Here is a 22,668-nt window from a genome sequence, read left to right as displayed (position 1 = left end):
CTCACTCATCTGTCTAAGGGGTTTGCTTGAGATCTAGTAAGGTGCTATAGGGGGTGGGCGATATAACAAAATGTCAGATCACAATTCGCGAAGGCATTTCTACCATACACGATATGTAGAATGATATACAGTATATAGGTTTCTCAGAAACTGCCAGCAATGCAGTAGTGTTGCATTAAAAAAAAATCATAAGACAGTCCGTACAGGATTTTGCAGTTTTTTTGCGATTCTTGAGGCCAAAATGCTTGATTGCTGAGTTTTTTTAATCCAGAAAACTATTTGAATTGGAAAAATTGCAATTGCATGAAATTGTTTTGCACGGTCTTTAACAGTGATGTTTGTCTGTCATCACTGTGGACAAGACTTGTCACTCAAGTTCAACGCACGCGAATTGAAGAGGGCTTTGGCAGAATGCGTGTTGTGATGATGTCACATGATGTGCCTTGGCCCAAATCTGCAGAAAATTATTCATTGATTTATTTAATGTCCACAAAATTATATATATATATTTTTAAAAAATATTTATAAAAATAGCAGTTTTATTCAATAAAATGAAAAACATATTTAACACTGAAAAAGTGAAATTTGTTTTTAACATTTAACCGTTTTTAATTATTAGAACATATCAGCTGCATCCAGTCGAAAAAAAATTATACAATTTTTTACAGTATCTTCAGTATCTCAGACAAGTGTGTTGTGATGGAATTTATCATGACATCAATATTTTATTGTCATATTGCCCAGCCATCTGCCTCAGCCCTGTGTGCACGGAGTTCGTGTGTTCTCTCTGTGCTTCGAGGGTTTCCTCAGTGTACTCCAGTTTCCTCCCCCACTCCAAAGACATCTTGTAGGCTGATTGGCATTTCTAAATTGTCCGTAGTATGTGTCCAGGATGTCCCCTGCCTTGTGCCCAAATCCTCTGGGATAGGCTCAGGCTTTCTGCGACCCTGTGTAGGATAAGCGGTATGGAAAATGGATGGATGGATGGAGCTCCCAGGCCTAGGTGCTATGTTCTGTATGTCTCTGAGTTCACCAGGACTCTGGTATGTGTGTCCATGCGAGAGATTTTTGCTAGGAAAATGATATTGTAACAGAGAAGATCAGCACAAACGGAGCAGTGACAATGGGCTGGATTCTTGCCACTGACCCTCTGTGGTATAAAGCCTCTGTGTACACAGTTGAACTTTTGTCTTTAGATGGATTGCTTCCTGATTGTTATCTGCAATCCGGATGCTTGTTTGTGATTATCAACCATTTCCTATTAAAAGCCATGACAAAATAAGTAGTAAATCTGCCTAAACTGGGAATAGTGTGTAGTTGGTGCTTCTTGAAAGCATTGTAGGATACGGGAGAGTTTAAAAGATGTCCGTTTTAATTTGACTTCTGGGTTTATGTATGTGTTGCAAGTTAGAAATGCCCTCGTGTCATCAGTCCATCCCAATTCTACTCCTTTTCTTCCCCATCCTGGTTATGGTATGCTGTTACCAGTGTTATATTTTGCTATTGCAAAATGACAAGAGGTCACACTGGGGAAGTCTGAACCTCAGATGCAATTTGAATTGTAGAAATTACCAACTGAAATGACAAGAATAATAAAAAATGAAAGATATAAAAACAAAAAACTAAAATTGTAAAGTACAGAGAAAGTCTTTCTTTTCTAAGATATTGAATAGGAGTTAAACCTTTAAAAATGATATAAATTTTGTTTTTGTAAGAGTCTGGAGAATAATGTCAGTGGATTTAGCTAGTACAACAATGAACTAAGAATATTGTTTAGAATTGGTATTTATGTGATGACTGATGCTAGTTGCAACTTTTATGCATAAAGATGTGTTATATTTTGGTCAATTTACAGTACTGTGCAAAGCCTTATGCACCCTATTTTTTTAAGTACAAACTTTGTTATATATTTATATTTTATGACTTCTACATTATCAAGTAAGTACAAAAACATTTCCAAACATTCGTTTTCCAGCACAAAATTAAATGTTACAGTAAAATTTTGTATGTCATTAAAGAAAGCAGCATATTACATAAGAGACCACTTTTCAGACAAAAAAAAACACAATGAAGGCTGCTGGGTTTTGCTGCAAAAATAAGAAGCGACAGAAGAACTGTGGCTGGTTCTGCAAGATGCTCAATAAAACTTACAGCTCATTTCAGATTGCAACTGAGACTACAATAAAAAAACAAAAACAAACTATTGCCACATAAATATTAACTTTGTTTAACTGACTACTGTTTACTGATCTTTATAGTATTTTTTATAATGTAGAAACATTTAACTTTATTATTTTTGAAGTCATCTTTGCACTACAGCATTTCTTTGCATGTGCCTAAGACTTTTACACAGTACTGTATATCGATTTTTTTTTTATTACAGTAGGTTTACTATTATTTTGTAAGCTCTGCATACACAAAAATGAACCAAAGACAAGCTGCCCTTTGGGTGGTCCTGATTCCAATAAGAAGTCACACACATTTGCTGTTGTTCTAAGCACAAAGGGAAAACCTTCTGAATTCATTCTTTTTCTTTCCTTTAAGAAAAGGCTGCTATTGTAACTGAGTCCCAGTAGAGGATTTATATGTATCCAATAACATAAGCAGGTATCACTGAAAGCTGTTCATGGTGTGGGAAAATCCTCTGGTCTGAGACCAACACATTCCACTGAAAAGCAGGATTTCAAGAGATGTGAACAGGATTCATGTACTGACATAGTACGTAGATCCTTCAATCCTTCAAAGTAGCATATCGGGCGGCAGTTTCTCTCCGGCGTTTTCAGTGTTTCGGCATCGTCTCATGCGATATTCAATGACCAGAAATTCATGTAGGAACTTTTTAACATTTTTATAAATCATTTTGTTACCTTTTTCTACCTTCATCACAGAATATCAGAGGTTCTGCTCAGTGTTTTTACTTAAATCGTTTCCACTGTTCATGAACATGTCAATGATATTGACAGCTGAACTTTAAAATAAACAATTTTCTGCTCCAGGGGAAGATTTTAACACATGTAGTCATTTTTACATGTAAAATTTTGTATATGTGTGTGTGTGTTTTCTTTTAATTATAGATAGCGCATGGGGGAGCAGTTCTTTCCCAGGTAAGCTCATTTTTATTTATATAGAGGGAAAAAAAGCTAAATTATTAAACCTTCTCCCCAAGAGACATATAATTATTTATGCCTGTCACATTCATTACACATTTACCTAATTCCACTTATTTAAGTCGATCAGGATTATCTAATGGAATCATGATTCTTATAATGTATATTTTCCATATGAATTTACAGTAAACAGTTGGTAAATGCTAAATTTATTTTGATTTGCTTCTGTTTATAAGCAAATAGCTCAGCCTATTTGGATAATTTATTATTTCAAACATTATTCTCAGTCTCTGTTTTGAAACTATTTTAAATATTAGTTGCTATAGTACATCGTTTGTTGATTTTCCTGATCTTCTGACATTTTGACAGACGGTATCCAATTACAAACCTGATTGATTAGACGTATGGCTATTTTGCTATGGCAAGCAGTTATCCAACAAAGTGCTCAAACCATAACATAAATAACACTTAGCTAGCAAGGTTTTAGACATTTTTAAGCAGATGAACCAGAGTGTTTGTTAAACTTAGCCAACAAAGTCTTTCAGGAAAAAATGATGATTTGTGGCCATGGCATTTCTTTTTGGACAGTTTGCCCCCACATAGCTGAAGCATTTTCTTCCTCTTTAAACACAGTGACTTTTCCAACAATAACCATTTTAAATTTAGTAATGAATGGCATGTCATGTTTTGTAATTCTTTATAGTTAGATTTAATGTTATGGAACGTACACAAGACAATATATTTCCTGTTATCACTTACATTATAACAACTGCAAACAGTTCTCTCATTAGCCTCTATTCTCTCTTCTCTCTCTCTTCTCTTTCTCTCTCTTCTCTCTCGTCTCTCTCTTCTCTCTTTCTCTCTCCTCTCTCTCTTTTCTCTCACTTTCTCTCTCTCTTCTCTCTCGTTCTCTCTCTCCTCTCTCTCCTCTCTCTCTCTCTCTCTCTGTCTCTCACTTGGTGTGGTACAGTAGATCATGTTTCATCTCTATTCTAAAACTCACAAAAATGAGATAACTTACTATAGCTTTATTATAAAAAAGGATTTCTTAAGCTATATTGTAGACATTTAATCACATAATTACATGAGGACATTATTTTTAAATGAGTCAATTTCACAATAACGTAACCACAAGCTAGTAAAATAAGATTCAAGTTCATTGAACATTGAAGAAAGTAGTTTATAAACCATGGCTCATGTTCCTAGGGTGAGGTTTGTGAGCCGTAGTAATAAGCTGTAATTGCTTTGTAAAATAACTCCAGGATATATGTGGTGTGCTGTGATATTGTATTTATGGTGCTCGTGCATCTTATTTTTTGTGCAGTTACAACATAAAGTGCACAAAGTACAGTATGAGGCTGTTATTGCATACAGTTTAAGCACATATCAGCAGTGTGAGCTAACATTAATGTTAATTAACCATTAACAAGCATCCCTCAATAATCAGAGGATGAAGTCCGACATATACAAGGCTCTGGTTTATATGGGAATAAAGATTAACCAGTCAGTGTGATGCAGAACTCTGTATTTCACAGAAAGTGTTGACATATATTTAGCAAGTTTAACATCATAATGTTGTGCAATAAATGTAAGCTTTCCTTCAATGTTGCTCAAGACACTTGTGACCTAAAGCCAGCTGCCGAATGGAGTGAGAGCTGAGATTCATGAAAACATGAAAACCATAGCACTTTTGTCCTTTTTTCTGTTTTCACAGTTTCCCTTCAGTCATTTTGTTGCTTTTCCACTTTGATGCATCGAATAATAATATAATAGTTAATAGCATAAAAGCCGCTGGATCAAGTTGTCTTACATGTGCCCAAGTTTTCTGTAGTCTTGCTTTTGTTTAAAGTGTGTCACTTGCATTTAGCCCGAGTTAATCCTCTTTAAAGCAGTCCATACTTCTAACCACAGGTTGTAATTAGATAATCTTACCTTCTTCCGCATCCTACAGCTGCTCCATTGTGTACCGTGTCTAGCTAGAAGGACAGAATGCCTCAGTATCTCAAACCCAGACTATATTTTAAAATGTTCTCTTTATCTAAAATGGTTCAGTACAGGAAGATCAGGTCACAGGCCTAATTTAGTCATAACCTGTACTAAACTTTATACTTTAGAACTTTACTGTTACTATGGTGGTGTCTGATAGTTAATTATATATGTATATTAGCATTGGTAAATCTACTTAATTATTTATTCTGTGAAAGAGAGTTGAGATAATAAAGGTTTTGACGTTATTAGAGCTTTCACTTGGATTTTATTTTGGTGAATTATTCCAAGTAATTGCTGCACAGGATGCACACAATGGGGAGTGCTTTTATAGGTAAATAATTAACAACAGGGTTGTGTCATGATCCCAATGTGGATTATTCCTCTTTTACCACAGCAGTTTGTCAATGCTAACTTCTTTATTTATTTATTAAAGAATGGCACATTGTACTCTTGCATCTCTTAGGTTAAATATTGTGGAAACTCCACAAAACAAATTCATTCCTGTTATCACTTATGCTATAGCAGCTATAAACAGTCACCATCTCACCAGGCTCTTATTTTCCTTCTCGAAGTTAATAAGACAAAACACGCAGCGTGTCTTGTTACAGAGAAAAAGCTAAAGACTTTCTGAAGACCTTTCCCTTGTTTGCATTTAGTGACACCCACAAAACTCCATAAAAGCTCAAGTGCACAGATAGCTGGGACGCCAAACTGAGCAATGAGGGTAAAGGCTGAAAAACAGAAGTAGAAGATATTTTGACCCGACTTGTATGATGATAAAATCGAAAGTAGAATTATTTTGACACTTCTATTGCAATAAAAATATTTAATAATATGTCATATGAATAATAAGCGAACTCTAAATCTTCCATCAGCTGGACAGACCGGTCTGCCCTATGTTTATAGGACAGCATTTCTTTTATCATATTTGAATGATTAGTTTTACTTGTCTGAATTTATGAGTTTGTGTTGGCTCGCTTTCTTTCTTTCTTTCTTTCCTTTTTTTTGTAAATATACTTTAATTAATGCCAGTAATATCAAATAACTGGTTTTCACAAAATGTTCTTGATGGTACTCTTAGTTTCTGATGTAGTGAGCTAGCATGAGGATGAGACTCCAGAGCTCTTCTTTAAGTTGCTCTGGATAAGGGCGTCTGCTAAATGCTGTAAAAGTAAGAAACATAAGAAATCTTTACATTTAAACTCAGTAATGTAATCCAGATATAAAAGTGCAGTAGTCCATGCATTAGTTCGTCTTATGTGTAAATGTGCACACGCTCAGGATTTTCATGAATACCAAATTTCTTTGTGTAAATGCTCGTACGAATGATTTGTTCTTATCTAGCGTGATAAATGAGGCCCATTTTAGCGAAATACCAAACAATAGAAACAATAATGCATTAGAATGTGCATTCATAATATTAGATGGCTTTGAGGATTTACCCGTTCATTGAATAACTGATTTAAATTTCACACAACCTGCTGTAGCATTATTGTTTATTATTTCTTTAGGTAATTTGGATGTAAATAATGTTGATGTGATTTTATTTTGACTGCATTGACTGCAGCATTACAAGCCGAAACTTAAAATGATAAATGAATTTACAGGACTAGAAATTGGATTCATTTTTATTTTATGTTGTGAAAGGGGTTCTGAAGGAAGTGGCCAAAGTTACTATTAATGAGAGGAATATATTTGGGTACACCCAAAAGTAGAACATTCTGGCCTGGTAACTGTAGAATGACCAACCAAGCAATTGTGGTTCATTTTAAGAGCCAGGCCTCGCATTAACACCCTAGCGTTGGGGAATTTTATTGCACTATTTCATGCAGACTTTGAGTATTTACCATTGTTAGGAAGCAGTAAGCAGTAGCTGGGTGGGCATGAGCTGAAAGAACAATTGCCAGTCTCAATGCAGTGCCATTGTGCTGCAAACAAAAGACAAAAGCCACTGATCATAGGCATGTGACACCTCAAATGTGTTTTCTGTTCTTTCCTTTTCCATCGTACACACAGAACTTAAAAACACAGATCTAAAAAACCAATGAGGCTGTTGGTGGTATATTCATCTGGACATATTATATGTAAACCAGAAAGGCCAGGACAGGACTGATAGTCTAATAGTAATGACATTCCTGTACAATCTGATAAACTAAGTAGAGCTGGACTGTAGCTAGGTTTTACTGATACAGATTTATTTGTCTCATGAATGTTATTTCTAAAAATGTGATCAAATCTCTGCAGCTTTGTTGTCAGTATCAAACCCCAAAATTATTACAAGTATTAAAAATCATCTGGATATTTTTTATTTAAGATGTTTTATCTCATGTGTTAAAGCATTCTGGGGTACAAATTTGTTTTATGTGAACCTAAACTTGGAAAACAAAATGTCATAATTGTTATTGAGATATTATGCTAAAAATATTTTCCCATTTGTAATGCTAAGGTAGTTCTTTGCTTTTTTTTTTTTTTTTACCCCCTGAAATTTTTTATGTGTACACATCAGCAGAACATCAGAATGAGTAAAGATCAGTTTTACACCTTGGGTTTTGGTTCCTAGACTCCCTAAAACCATCTTTCTTGTACAAAAAAGCTTGAAGTAATTTGACCTCTAGAATTCAATGCTGAAATCTTAACAATGCGGTGTGTTTGCTATTGCTGTTTTCTTTTTCTTTTTTTGTTAATTTTACTCCTCACAGGGAAAACAGTGAATGTAGACCACTGAATTGAATTTCAAGTCCTCTTTGTGTCATGATATGTAGCTAATCACATGCTTCCAGGCAGCTTGTGTTGCCAAATAAGATACAATGCCAGTGTCCTTGTCCTATTTATTTCCAACCAGGAGATGTACAGTGTTTTAACAGACAGCTGGAACAGGGTTTTCAACATGGAGATCATTTCCAAACACCTAGACGTCCTGTTATCTTTTATTTGCAATGCTCGCTTGTTTATTTATGTAGGGTTTATCCATGGTTAGACTCCACATCAGGATTATAAATATGGTGGAGCCAAAGTATGTTTGGTTCAGATCTGGATTAAAAAAAAACCCAAAACATATACATATACATACATATGTATATATATATATATATATATATATATATATATATATATATAAAATAGCTTTTCCTCGGTATGGTGAATGCTGCACATAATCTATGACTAATAATAACAGATTAAACTGTGCTAGTATTTATCAAAGAAAAAAGTCTAATCATTGATATGGAGAAGTTTAGAGATTTTTTTTGGAAGGAGTATCCAGTGTGAGTACATTGTAATAGTAAGAAGTAAGGTTGTTTCTTCATGTTTTTTGAGAAGGAAAAGTCTTCAGGACTTCAGCATTTTTTGGTCATATTAAAGTGAGGGGAAACAAAAAGAAAGGCTGGTGCAGGGATGACTGTGTATATCTGTTATAATGTCAGTGATAAGAGGAAACCACCTATTTCATGGGTGTTCTACAACTTTAAATGTTTAAATGTATCTGTAGACAGATTTAAAAAGTACATGACATTCTTTAGTAACTAGAAATTGTAACATAACATGTTGCATAAATTGTGGACTGAAGATGAGGATCAGTACATCATGTTCACACTAATCACATCATTACTCACATCAAAGCTCTAATCTAGCTTCCACCACTTTGTCCTAAATCTAATCTCATAGCGATGGTGTTCTGCTTTTATCGTCAATGCAGGATTTTTCAGATGTGGGAATTCTCAGATGTCAGCATGTTACATTCCTTGAAGAATACATTCTCAGTATTTACTAGATGTAAACTTTACAAAGGTTTCACTGTGAAATATGTAAAAATATATAAATAAATCTGACACGCAAATGAGAATATTGGTGGCTATTTCCTGCCATTTTTTGTGAGTGTTGATGCTATATCTGACGAATGCAGCCATGTACTGTATAGTAGATATTGTTGTTTAGCGAGATTGAGACTCTCCAACTGGAGTGGCAGCTTGACTAAGCCCTACTTTGGACAGTGGGCATTCTCTCCCTCCCCTTCTTTTCCCATGAGCCCCCGGTTTCACAGACAAAGTCCCCTTTGTGCAGGCCTGTGGCTCTTGGCGACTAAGCCTGCAGCGTTGAAATGCATTTGAACGATGCGATTTTCATTCCCATCTCTTCCTTTTTGTGCTTCGCTCTCACTGCTCAGTTGCCCATATTGAACAACACACTCATCTCCGTTTTGCTCCCTCCTCTCAACCCATCTCTATTGGAGCCTTGCTTAGCAACTGGGTGAGACGACTTCTTTCCAAGGCTCAGTACACGGCCTCCATAGCAATATAGTCTGTATGCAGCTCAGGAGAACAGTCTTTGGGGACTTTGTGGAACAACTAAGTGACCTAAATGAATCTTGCTGTAACAGAGTCTACCTTCTACTCAGTTGCTGTGATCAGTAAATAATGATAATGAGTGTTTACTGATCACATATACACATGCACAGTGAAATTCTTTTCTTCGCATAAGAAAATGAGTCATTAAGCAAAATGCTAAAAAATAAATGTTCATATTGATTTCTAGCTATAGCGTGAAACACATTCCTCTAAGCTCTTTTCAGACTAGCTTCAGTTTTAGCATTGAGGTCCGTGATGAGAAGATCGCATCACATTTCAAAGGCATAGCTGATCAAAAGCTGAAAAGCCTGAATGTTTCAGCAGTAGCCTGCCAATCTACCACTTGTACGGTTGTTGATGTGTGGTCCAAATACAGTTCTAAAAGACGTTTGCCATCATTCATTGGAAGATAGTATCATTTGTTCATCTGTTCTGTGATTTATTCCAGTCCAAAGCAATTGCATAATCATTTCTAAACTCTTTTGACAACATTCAAAACAATTTGGATTATTTTACCATCAGCATGTTACTATATGATTAACATTTTCATTTATCTAAACTACAATGTCATGGTGTGTCACATGACTAAAGCTGCAGCAGATATCAGCAACAGCTGATAAAGATAGAGGAGAGATAGTGGTGTGACAGAATTTGATCGAGTGGGAAGATACTTATTTTACATGCATTACTGCATTACATACATGAGGGAAAAGTGTTCAGAAAGGATTATATATAATGCAATATCGAAATGACTCAAACATGGAAGATAAAGATAAAGAAAAGACATTTAAAAATAACAACAAAAGGCTTTACTGAAGATTTCCTTGGTTTGACTCACACTTGGGAACGTTGTTCTGTTTTAATATTATATTACACAATCATATTACACATTATTACTATGTGTTTCATAGGCATTCTAATTCTCAGTGCTACAAACAACCTGAACATTATAAATTTTTTTCATAACTGTACAAGAACCAAATTGTTCACTGACTTTGAATAAGCAAAATCTGTCTTAGTCCCAGTCTATCCTAGTTGCATGTATTTAGTGCTCAAAATATCCATATCTGTATTTGTTTTTAAAAGTGGGTGTGACCTAAACGGGAAGGGTTTTTTAAATGAACAATTTTTTGTATTTTTTAAATGAACCATAGCCTACTACCATGCCCCTGGGAAACACTGCAAAGCACTTGGGGAAAAACAGAGGTTGAAATGCCAGTGTATTTGTTTATCCCATGAGTTTCATATCTGATTACTTGCTCGTGCCTGCAGGAAAGTAAAAACCTCCACCTTGCACGACATTTTTGTTGCATCCCTCGTGACATCTTCTAGTTTTAACTAGATGCCCTGTGAATTTTCTTACAAGCTTTCTAAAAAACAACCAAACAAACAAATGAAAAAACCTTATAACGCACCTCCTATTTATATCTGCATTTCTATCTGTTTAGAACGCACTGCTCAATCCAAATAATACATTCATATTTGGTTACATCCCTAGTCCTAGTGTACCACCCAGAACATTCTTAATCCTACAGTATGAGAAGAATGTTGCAGATCAACGATTGAACAAAGCAGTTGCATTATGAATTAATGTAATTGGTCAAATTTTGATTATTTTAGCATCATTTTTTGACAGAAGCCTGTAGCAAGCAACTATATAACTGACGTATTGGTTCTGAATTTTTTTGTACATTCACATGAAGACATCCATGTAGCTGGTTAAGAAGCTTAAAAAATAGGAAACCTACTTACTTTTCGGTCAGTGTTGGTTGTCCTAGCTGTGAAAAATCAACCTAATGCTTGTCACCCTTCCCATTCTCATTCCTCCCCCTTGCTTAGGCCGCTCACATTATTGTATTTTTGATCTTCACTGTATTGAATGTTGCCATGCATTTTTAGTGAGCGATGATGCCTGACTAATATTCAAATTATAGGACAAAGGCGAATGAAAGCAAAGCCTTTTTGTACAGAATGAATCGTTCAGGAAACATTTCCTAATTGTTAATAAGGGGCTGAGGGCAGAGTGCCAGAACTTGTGGGTCAATGGGAAAGGGGGGTACTGATGGAGCACCAGAGGGGTGGGCTATTGCAGTCAGGGGACGAGGGGACCCCGTTTTTTAACTACCTAGGTGTCATTGCGCTCTAATAGAGGACAGAAGACAGCAAACAGCTCAGAAGACTCTAATGAAGGTCTACCTGCACTTAGCTTAGGGATTGGAGGATTGCTATTTGAACCTCCATCCCTCTTTTACCCATCTTCACCAAGTCAGAGACAGCTGTCACTTGAGGAAAACTTTTTTTCAGGGTTTTGAGATGGAGACATCTGAGAATGACCCGGAGAACATGTCGGACTATCATAATGTGGAAAAAAGTGAGCTAGAGGAGGAACAGAAAATGGTGACTGACCTGAATGGTGGTGCAGAGCAGGATACTGATGAAGCGATAGTGCCTCCACCACCTGACTCAGAACCTGAGGTTAAATTCATTCCCAATGGTTTAGGGGATCATGGTGAGCTGCAGGTCCTCAGACATCCTCATCAACCTCTGATCAAAAGTATTTTCTCCCTCACAGTTTCTCCAGCAGCAGAACGTATTCGCTTCATCCTGGGTGAGGACGATGATGGTCCAGCACCTCCACAGCTTTTCACTGAGCTGGATGAACTCCTCTCTGAGGATGGCCAGGAGATGGAATGGAAAGAAACAGCCAGGTAAGAGTATCTAAATATCTGAAGTATCTAAATAGTATCTAAAGTATCTAAACTTCTGTTTAATGAAAAGTTGGGAAGATGAGATGAGAGATGAGAAATAATACAATCTTTAACAACACAGTGTTAAAAGATAAAACATTTCCCATAAAGCTTTTTTCCTTTTAGCACACAAATATTTGTGAAAATGTTGATGTTTTAAACATCATATTTTTTTATTTAGCAAGAACAGGTTGACCTAATTTGGCCATTAAAGCATTATGAATTTGATTAGAGAAAGGAAAAATCTATATGTAGAATGTTAATGACTCATTAATTACTCATCACACAGCGTTAAAAGATGAAACATTTCCTTCAAAGCTTTTTTCTTTTAGTACTGTGACTTTTGTGTTGAAATATTTGTGAAATTTTTGAGGTTTTACACAGATATTTTTATTTAGCAAGAACAGGTTGACCCAAGTTGCCCATCAAAACATCGAGACTTAAAACCCCAATTTTGAAAAAGTTGGGACAGTATGGAAAATGCTAATAAAAACAAAGAGGACTTGTATTTAAATGAAAAATGTATAAAGACAAGGTATTTTATGTTTTCCCTAATGAACTGTATAGTTTTTTTGAAGATAATTTTTTTTTTTTTTTAAAAATTGATGCATGCAACACATTCAAAAAGTTGGGACAGGGGCAATTTAGGACTAATAGCGACCTGACAAGTTGAAATAAGAAGGTGATGTGAAACAGTTGAGGCAATCGTCTAATCATAGTATATAAGGATCCTCCAAAAAAGGCCTAGTCCTTCAAGAGCAAGGATGAGTCGAGGCTGCCAACAGATGCCTCAGCGAATAATCAACACTTTGAGAACAACATTTCCCAAAGACAAATCGGTCGGATTTTTGACATTTCACCTTCTTCAATTCACAATATAATTAAAAGATTCAAGAAATCTGGTCAAATCTCAGCGCGTAAAGGGCAAGGCCGCAAACCACTTCCGAATGCACATGATCGCCGATCCCTCAGGCGTCACTGTCTTAACAGCTGTCATGAGTCTGTAATGGATATCCTGACGGGCTCGGGAATACTTTGGTAAACCTTTGTTAATTAACACCATTAGCCGCTGCATCCACAAATGCAAGTTAAGGCTTTACTATGCAAAGCAGAAGCCGTACATCAACACTGTCCAGAACCGCCGCAGACTTCTCTTGGCTCGGTCTTATCTGAGATGGACAGTAGCACAGTGGAATCGTGTTTTGTGGTCCGACGAGTCAACATTTCAAATAGTTTTTGGACAAAACAGCCGTCATGTTCTCCAGGCCAAAGAGGAAAAGGACCATCCAAGCTGTTATCAGCGTCAGATCCAAAAGCCAGCATCTGTCATGGTATGGGGGTGTGTCAGTGCCCATGTCATGGGTAACTTGCACATCTGTGAGAGCATTACTGCAGAAAGATATGTACACATTTTAGCGCAACATATGCTGCCATCCAGACGACGTCTTTTCTAAAGAAAATGCCAAACCACATTCTGCCCGGATTACAAGTGCATGGTTGCGTAAACAGAGTGTGGGTGCTAGCATGGCCTGCCTGCAGTCCTGACTTGTCTCCGATTGAGAATGCGTGGCGCATTATGAAGCGCAAAATAAGGCAACAAAGGCCCCGTACAGTTGTGCAGATGAAGAAATGCATAATGGATGAATGGGGGGAAATTCCACTTGCTGAACTTAACCAACTGGTGTCTTCACTCAGAGCCCAAACACTTAATAAGTGTTATTAAAAGAAAAGGTGATGTTACACAGTGGTAAACAGTAGACTGTCCAAACTTTTTTTGGAGTGTGTGGCAGTCATCAGATTTGAAATGAGTGTATATTTTCAAAAATCAATTAAATTCAAAAGTAAAACCTAAAATAATGTGTTTTCCATATAGTACATTTGCATTTTCCATACTTTCCCAACATTTTCGGAATTGGGGTTGTAGTCTGAGAAAGGAAAAAAAAATCTGCAGACAGAAGATTAATTACTCATTAAAAAACTGTGTATAGCAGCACATTTGAAGCACTGATAAACTCATGAATAAAACATCTTGCGTCTGTGGCACGTCGCCATTGACAGTTTGGTGCCAATATGCTAAGTTGTACCACTCAGACTGACCAACACATTATGGCTTTTTTTAAGAGGACAGTTTTTTTTTTTAATTTAATGATAGTTGGCTATATCTTAAATTCATTAATCATTAAACAAGGAAAACAACTAGAGCAGTAGTTTTCCTTGACATAATAGGTAGTCCCATACACAGGTCTGTGGTCTCTGGTGAAAGACGAGTCTTTCAGCACACATCAATTATGGAGTCACTGGGTTTTTCATTGTCAAGCACTCTCGGTGTTTGTAACTCAACAGCTACTGTAGGATACAAAGTCTTGGACCACTGCTAACTGTTTTATAACAGTTTAAGAATATGTGTATGTATATATATATATATATATATATATATATATATATATATATATATATATATATAAATATATATAAAAACTATAACTACTATTAAACTACACAATTGTATTGCACTGTACAGTAGTAATTGTGTAATTAATGAGGACATACAATATTAGTGTAAATAATAAAAGACAAATAAAATAATTTGAAAAATTATCTATCAGAATTACGATTAGGAGCACCTGTACACCTGCTCATTAATGTAATTGTCCAGTCAGCCTATCATGTGGCAGCAGCACAATGCATAAAACCATGTAGATACAGATCAAGAGCATCGGTTAATGTTAATGTCAAACATCAGAATGAGGGAAATGTGATCTGAGTGATTTAGATTGTGGAATAATTGTTGGAGTCAGACATGCTGGTTTGAGTATTTGCAAAATTGCTGATCGTCTGGGAATTTCACAAACAACAGTCTAGAAAGTTTATACATAGTTGTGCAAAAATTCAAAAAACATCCATCAAGTTGCCGGCAGAAATGCCTCGTTGATGAAACAGGTCAGAAGAGAATGGCCAGAATGGTTTGAGCTGATAGGAAGGCTTAAATAACTTAAATATCAACTCTTTACAGCCGTGGTGAACAGAAAAGCACCTCAGACAACACAGCATGTTGAACTTAGTGCTGGATGGGCTACAACAGCAGGCCACACCTGTTTCCACTCCTGTCAGCCAAAAACAGGAATCTGAGACCATAGTGGGCACAGGCTCACAGAAACTGGACAGTTGAAGATTCTAAAAATGTCTCCAAGCCTTTTTCCAATCTTCAGTTGTCCAGCTTCAGTGAGCCTGTATATACAGTATATAACATCTTTTGAAATGTGCCTTTTACTGCCACACATATGCAGAAAGCATAAAATAAACATCAAGGACATAATTTGTATTAAAAACTTCGAAGGTATCTTCGGTAGCCAATGCAGTACAGATTAAAAATAGGGCTGGTGAAGCTCCTAGGCTTGCAGCTTGCATGAAGATGATAATTTTGTTTGGTATACTGGGTTGGCAGGTTTATATGTAACAGGTATTTACCTTGAACTTAGCGTCTGCAATTTAGGATATCCACAAAGACCTGTGTAGAGCCACAAAACATGTAAAGTGTTACTTAGGTCTTTCATTTCAATGAAACAGGTTTTGAAAGATATAACAAAAATGGTTTTCCCAACACGAGATATAGCTTCTGGAATGATTATATAACTTCTGGAGTGATTTTTACATTTCATTGTAACTTTTTAGAAATGTAATGGTTTAGGATTTTTATAATGAGATGCAATGCTGTGTAGCTATGGGGATTTCCATTGCAAGAGTCAGTATAAACATGGTGTGCTCTAGAACTTGTAGCTTTTTTTGTTTTGTTTCTTAAATACATGAGTAATTATAAACTAACAGAGGAGCTGATGTTAAAACTTCAACAATTGCATGTATAATCCATGTAGAGCGTGTTAAGAGTGGAAATGTGAATGGTGTTATTAGGAGTACTGGGGCTGTTTGTGCACAGTTCAGTGTTTGACTTCCATTTTCCTGCATATTTCCAGGTGGATCAAGTTTGAAGAAAAGGTGGAAAAAGGTGGAGAGCGCTGGAGCAAGCCTCATGTGGCGACGCTCTCCTTGCACAGTCTGTTTGAGCTCAGAACGTGTATAGAGAAGGGCACCATTATGCTGGATCTGGAAGCTTCCACTCTGCCTCAGGTTGTGGGTGAGTAAAGCCTTTTTAGTGAATACTTTTTCAGGAATTTGAAAGGATGTCAATGGTTTTGCAAGGAGCCATTGGAGAAGTATAACTGTATATGATGACATTCTGGTTCTTGAAACCTCTCTCTCTTTTTTTTCTCCCTAATCTTTTCTTGGCCAATTCCCACCCTCCAGTTAGGTCTCCCCATCACACAACAGCTACCAACCAGAGAGGAAGAAAGCTAATATATTACTTCCTCCCCATTCTTAAAGCTAAGCTTGAAGCTGGTAGTAGCCCAATGTTAAAGCAGAAGCCCTGGGTTGGGATGAAACCCCTGGGGGAAAGGGGCCCCATGTCAAGCAGAAGTCACTCTTTAGGCAGACCCTCAAATTTGACAGAAGCTCCTGGTTGGGCAGAAGCCCATGGTTGGGCAGAAGCTCCTGGTTGGGCAGAATCCCCTGGTTGGGCAGAAGCCCATGGTTGGGCAGAAACCCCTGGTTGGCCAGAAGCTCCTGGTTGGGCAGAATCCCCTGGTTGGGCAGAAGCCCATGGTTGGGCAGAAGCTCCTGGTTGGGCAGAATCCCCTGGTTGGGCAGAAGCCCATGGTTGGGCAGAAACCCCTGGTTGGATAAAACCCCATGTTGGACAAAAGCTCCTGGTTGAGCAAAGCCCCAGGTTGGGCAAAACTCTATGCAGGACAGAAACCCTTGTTTAAGTCCCATTTTGCACAGAATCCCCTGCCTGAGCACAATCTTTGTAAATCAAATTTATGCAGTTACTTTAAATGTGTCTACTGTCCATTTGGTGACAATTTTTTTGTCTTTACTTTTGAACTAGATGCATAATGGCTACCATGTTAAAAGAAACATGTTCATGTACAATTATCTTCAAATAGATATTTCCTGAAAAATTAAGGGGCAGTAAATAATAAGAAACTTGTAACAGCATGTTGTTCTTCTATTATCAATTATTTGATTAGTGAAAGGAATCTTTTAATTAAAATTGTTAATATCAGTAGTGGCTCCATGGAGATAACAGACCCTGTCCTTTAATTAATTTGCAGTAGAGCTTTTGAATACAGATAAGCTGAACTCAGCTGAGTTTATAGTCCTCCTTCTTTTGAAGTGAACTGAATAGAAGTTTAACCATTAAGCAATGTGCAATTCAGAAAAAAACCCTGAGGGCTGCAGCCATGTGCCCAGGCCTCTGACCCGCTTTAGAAAAATAGAACCACTAGATAATCTAATGTCCAAGCCAGAAATTCAGTGCTGTCTTTCTGGGTTTAAAGAAAAATGTGATGAATTTCATATTTAACAACAATACTAATGCTAATACTACTACTACTAATAATAATAATAATAATTTTTATTATTGTTGTTTATTTATTTATTTTGTTTATTTTTTCTGTTTATTTAATTTTCATTTAATTTTATTCTTAGGAAAAAATGCATGTTATATTATATTATATGAAAAAGTAAAAGACAATATATACTTAAGCATTCACAATTTCACCATAATAGATCTCTAATTACTTGTAGAAACCGCCTAATGTAATAAAAGAGACTTCAGTCTAAAGCTTTCAGGTGTGTAAGGGATTGTGCCAAAAAAATTCTTTACTGCGCAACACTGCTCAGATTACCTATTCATAACATCTGAATATGAATTGAAATAAATGAGGCAAGCTGTATTCTTGTTCTCTGTTTCTTTTACAGAGATGATTACAGACAATCAGATTGATACCGGCCTTTTGAAGCCAGACCTGAAGGATAAAGTCACCTATACCTTGCTGAGGAAGCATCGTCACCAAACCAAGAAATCCAACCTACGCTCCCTGGCCGACATTGGCAAGACGGTCTCCAGTGCAAGTAGGATGTTTTCCAACACGGATAATGGTAATACAGGTGCCAGTTTGGTGCAGTTCTTTTTTTCATAATCATTATTCTACCTTTCCACTTTTTTATGCATTTTCTTTTCCTTCTTTACAATCATAATATGATTTATCCCCATAAAGTACAATAAAACTAAATTATGAATCATTAGATCTGATTTAATTGAAAGACTTGAATGCTGTAGTTAATTACTTAAATCCTTTAGATTGCACAACTAAGCCTTATTATCCCAGTGTGCAGAGTTGATTAATTCACTAATCACCATAAATGAAACAATCATTATGCTTTCATTTAATTAAGCATGCTAATGTAATTTTAATACCAGTGTTTATTATTAATTGGCATAATTTAAGTCTTATCTAAACACTGTGTGAAGTAGGCTTAGCATTTCTAATGAGCATATCTGAAATCTGCTCACTAAACTTAAATAAACTCTAAACTTGTAAATTGTCCATCCTTACATTTATATTTTTGCTCAGTTGAATAATGTCTTTAGTACATTATTAGAACAACTCACTCCGTCCTGTTATAATAGTGTTTAAAAGGGATACTCGAGTGTTTTTCAATCTAATCTCAATTCACTGCCTATCCTGTATGGATTCTCACAGACAAGAACTTCAACAAAAGAAACAGAGAAACCGGTTTACTTGAAATTCATGTATAATGGAAATCTAAGGGCAGTTGTTGCAATTTCAGTAAAGGTTTACGTGAAACATGTTTATGTAGACTTCATTCAAAGATTTCTATATCTGTATTAGTTTTTTATATATAGGTGCATCTCAAAAAAATGTGAATATCGTGGAAAAGTTCATTTTTTCCGTACTTTAATTCAAAGTGGAACCAGCACATATTCTAGATTCTTTACACATAAAATTAAATATTTCAAGCTTTTTTTGTTTTACTCTTGATGATTACGGCTCACAGCTCATGGAAATAAAAAATCCAGTATCTCAAAATATGAGAATAAAGAATTTATAATACAGAAATGTTGACCTGAGAAGAGCTCTAATCAGCGAATTAACTCAAAACACCTGCAAAGGTTTCCTGAGCATTTAATCTCTCAGTCTGGTTCAGTACACACAACCACAGTCATTGGGAAGATGAAAGTAAAATTTGCATTTCATTTGGAAATCAAGGATCCAGAGTCTGGAGGAAGAGTGGAGAGGCACAGAATCCAAGTTGCTTGAAGTCCAGTGTGAAGTTTCCACAGTCAGTGATGATTTGGGGTGCCAGGTCATCTGCTGGTGTTGGTCCAGTGTGTTTTCTCAAGTCGAGAGTCGATCCAGCGTCTACCAGGAGATTTTAGAGCACTTCATGCCTCCATCTGCTGACAAGCTTTATGGAGATGATGATTTCCTTTTCCAGCAGGACTTAGTACCTGCCCACAGTGCCAGTTTGCTGACCATGGTATTACTGTGCTTGATTGGTCAGCCAACTCACCTGACCTGTATTGTCAAGAGGAAAATGAGAGACACCAGACCCAACGATACAGATGAGCTGAAGGCTGCTATCAAAGCAACCTGGATTTCCATAACACCTCAGCAGTGCCACAGGCTGATTGCCTCCATGCCACGCCGCACTAATGCAGTAATTCATGCAAAAGGAGCCCTGACAAAGTATCGAGTGCATAAATTAACATACTTTTCAGAAGTTCGACATTTTTGTATTATAAATTCTTTATTCTAATATTTTGAGGTACTGGATTTTTGATTTCCATGAGCTATAAGCCGTAATCATAAAGATTACAACAAAAAAGGCTTGCAATATTTCACTTTATGTGTAATGAATCTAGAATATATGAAAGTTCCAGTTTTTAAATTAAATTACGGAAAAAAAGAACATCCCTACGATATTAAAATTTTTTGAGATGCACCTGTATAGTTGTGACTACTTTTTCAGAGAGAAAAATTAGTGGTTATATTTTTTGAACCAGAACTTTTTTCTGTATTGTTCCAGTGTTGGACAGTTGGCTAAAACTGCACAAGAACAGCTTTAGGAAAGCATTCTTTTATGTATTTTTTTTTTTATCTTAAGACCTTTATTGTTCGGTTATGACAACTGTATTTTTAAATGTGTTATATTGCATATTTTCAATCTTTATTGACGGAATTTAACTGCCCGTAGTTATCCATTATCGGTGAGTAAAAACATGCATTTATGACAACAAAAATAACAAAACAATCCATGCTGAAATTATTGTTCAGTGAAATGTCTTATAATCTACACACTACACATGTGGCTGATGGGCATTAGGTTAAATACTTCTGGAGTAAAACGTTAATTAAATTTTCTCTCTCTGAGTATGAATGTTTTACATGCTCCAGTCAATAAGAAGTTTATAATGTTGTTGAGATTGTAACTTGTTATGTATGAGTTAATCTCAGTCAGTTATTAGCTTTAGATTAGTAATACTAATCATTTTCATTGAGGCTTTGACCTGGGCAAAGTACTTGTTCTAATGAAACATTTCCTTAAGTGCTGTGTAAAACAAAATTTTATGATCTAATATATCAGTAAACTTATGACGTACCTATTTATTGGTTTCCATTGATCATTCCTACTTTAGAAGGTCTCTCCTAACGAAAGTTGACCTACAGTATTACATATTCAGACTTGTGAAAAATTATAGGGAAATAAAAAACATGATGGCTCTGTTATGTTGTCCGTCCATTTTGCTGGCATGGATTGGGTCCATTTTCCCCTTAAAGGGAAGTGTTACGGCAAATCCATACAAACTTCTTCTGACTGATCAACGTTAGCCTATGGTGGTATGAGGGATCTTTTTCAGGACGACCCTGACCACATCCCCAGGGCACTGAATAGTTTGATCAATATGAAAAGGATGTAAATCATATACTATGATTTATATATACAGGCACCAGATCTCAACTCAACTTAACTGCTATGGGAGATTTTGGGAGGGAATATATCTTTAGGAAGAATTGTGTTCTTTTCTTTAAAATCATTTTTTGCGCAATGTTTATTATTGCCCCAAACACTTTTGGAACCTTCATTAGTATGTATTGAAAGCTCAGATCATGATTAATCCAGTAAACAAGTTACTCAAGCATCTCACAAAAATGCATCTCCACTTTCTCATATTCTTTCAACTTACTCTTAACACCACTTCTTTGGCTTTTTGCAGTGCCTTTCTTCACTTTGCTTCAATTCTTTCTCCCTGTTCCCTGCTGCTAAAAGCTCGTAGTTCATTTGAGAGCTCAGTGCCTTGTCTAACAGCTCCCACCTCCGAGGAAGATCTGAGAGCCTCGGGAAGTCCGAACACAGGATGGCTTAGTAAGTCTAGTGACTGCTCTAGGATCCCGCATTAGAGTCCTTACCTGTGCATGCATGCTTTATTACATTGTGGAGTGATACAAGTGTTTAATAACTCATCTGTTTGTCTACTAAAGTTTGTCCGTCCTGATTTGTGTTTGTGCCATTTGGATCCAGCCACTCAACCTCATTGTTCTTGTGGCATTAAAGTTTCCTACCAAGTAGTCATAAAATGAGGCTTTGTTGTCTGTTGATATCATAATTATCTCCTCCAATAGTCTGTTATATAATTGGAGGTCATATTGCAGTTTGGTCTTTGATCTTCAGCCCAGTCATTCAGTCACAGAATTTTCCATCGCCCCATCTTATTACAAACATAGATTTCGATCAGTATTTATCAGTAGTACTGGATTGGGAAGTTAAAGTACAAAGATCTGCCCTCTGCATTTCTTGCCCCGCTATTTAAAAAGAATTATATTTGTGAGGCCAGGTTTTGTTTTTTCTGCATCAAACTGCCACCCATGCCATTGTTGTGTTTATTTATTTATTTATTTTATTATTAGTCATTGTTAACTGTGTAAATATTCCCACAGTGGTATCAGGGCTACTGTTTTTTCCCCCTGATTCTTTTGTTCCCTCAGCATAGCAGACTAGTCGGGTTCATATAGCTTAATGGTTAATCTGCAGGACATTCCACCTCACCAGTAAGTATTCCCAATATTCAAAACATTAAATTCAATCTTAACCTGAAGTCCAATGTATGGTGAGGAGTTTCACATTTTGAGAAGAGAGTGTGGACCAGTGTGTACGTTCTTACTAAGTAAAGTCATGCATGTTAACTTGCACATCTGTATTTAGCTTTAAAGGAGGCTGTTTGGAGTTGCATGGTCCATCTTATGAGGTGTTCCCTAATTCCACTTCATTGGGATGTCCATGACAGACACGGCATTACTTCGCTCTCCAGCTTGGGATTTGCTTTCTGGTCTTCTCTTCAGTTATGCATGCTAAATGGAATGGGTCACTGTCTCTGTTTGTGCTAAACTCTCTTTCTCATTGATTTGGTGCCAATTATCATTGATTTGCAAGCTGAGATTACTGAGCTAACCATATCAGGGCTGATTATTTTTCTCAGGTAGTCCCGCCACTGCACATCGAAACCTGAAGTCAAGCAGCATGAATGATATATCTGATAAACCAGAAAAGGATCAGGTA

At 36.4% G+C, this 22,668-nt stretch overlaps 1 protein-coding gene across 6 annotated transcripts in view; it reads left to right on the top strand.

Annotated features, from left to right (window-relative positions):
- Positions 1 to 22,668, top strand: part of slc4a4a (solute carrier family 4 member 4a) — a 66,473-nt gene that overhangs the window by 19,214 nt on the left and 24,591 nt on the right. For 2 of the 6 annotated variants that reach the window (XM_053653833.1, XM_053653834.1), the window contains 5 exons: positions 3,075 to 3,104; positions 12,012 to 12,147; positions 16,158 to 16,318; positions 18,007 to 18,186; positions 22,589 to 22,665. In XM_053653833.1, the coding sequence (XP_053509808.1) occupies positions 3,075 to 3,104; positions 12,012 to 12,147; positions 16,158 to 16,318; positions 18,007 to 18,186; positions 22,589 to 22,665 (584 nt within the window). The remainder of the gene's footprint in view (positions 1 to 3,074; positions 3,105 to 12,011; positions 12,148 to 16,157; positions 16,319 to 18,006; positions 18,187 to 22,588; positions 22,666 to 22,668) is intronic. The other 4 variants (XM_053653837.1, XM_053653838.1, XM_053653835.1 and 1 more) reach the window with 3 other exon arrangements.

Source organism: Ictalurus furcatus, chromosome 22 (assembly GCF_023375685.1).
Source record: "Ictalurus furcatus strain D&B chromosome 22, Billie_1.0, whole genome shotgun sequence".
NCBI lineage: Eukaryota > Metazoa > Chordata > Actinopteri > Siluriformes > Ictaluridae > Ictalurus > Ictalurus furcatus.
Note: the sequence above shows the minus strand (reverse complement) of the source record. Positions and strands in the feature narration are given on the sequence as shown.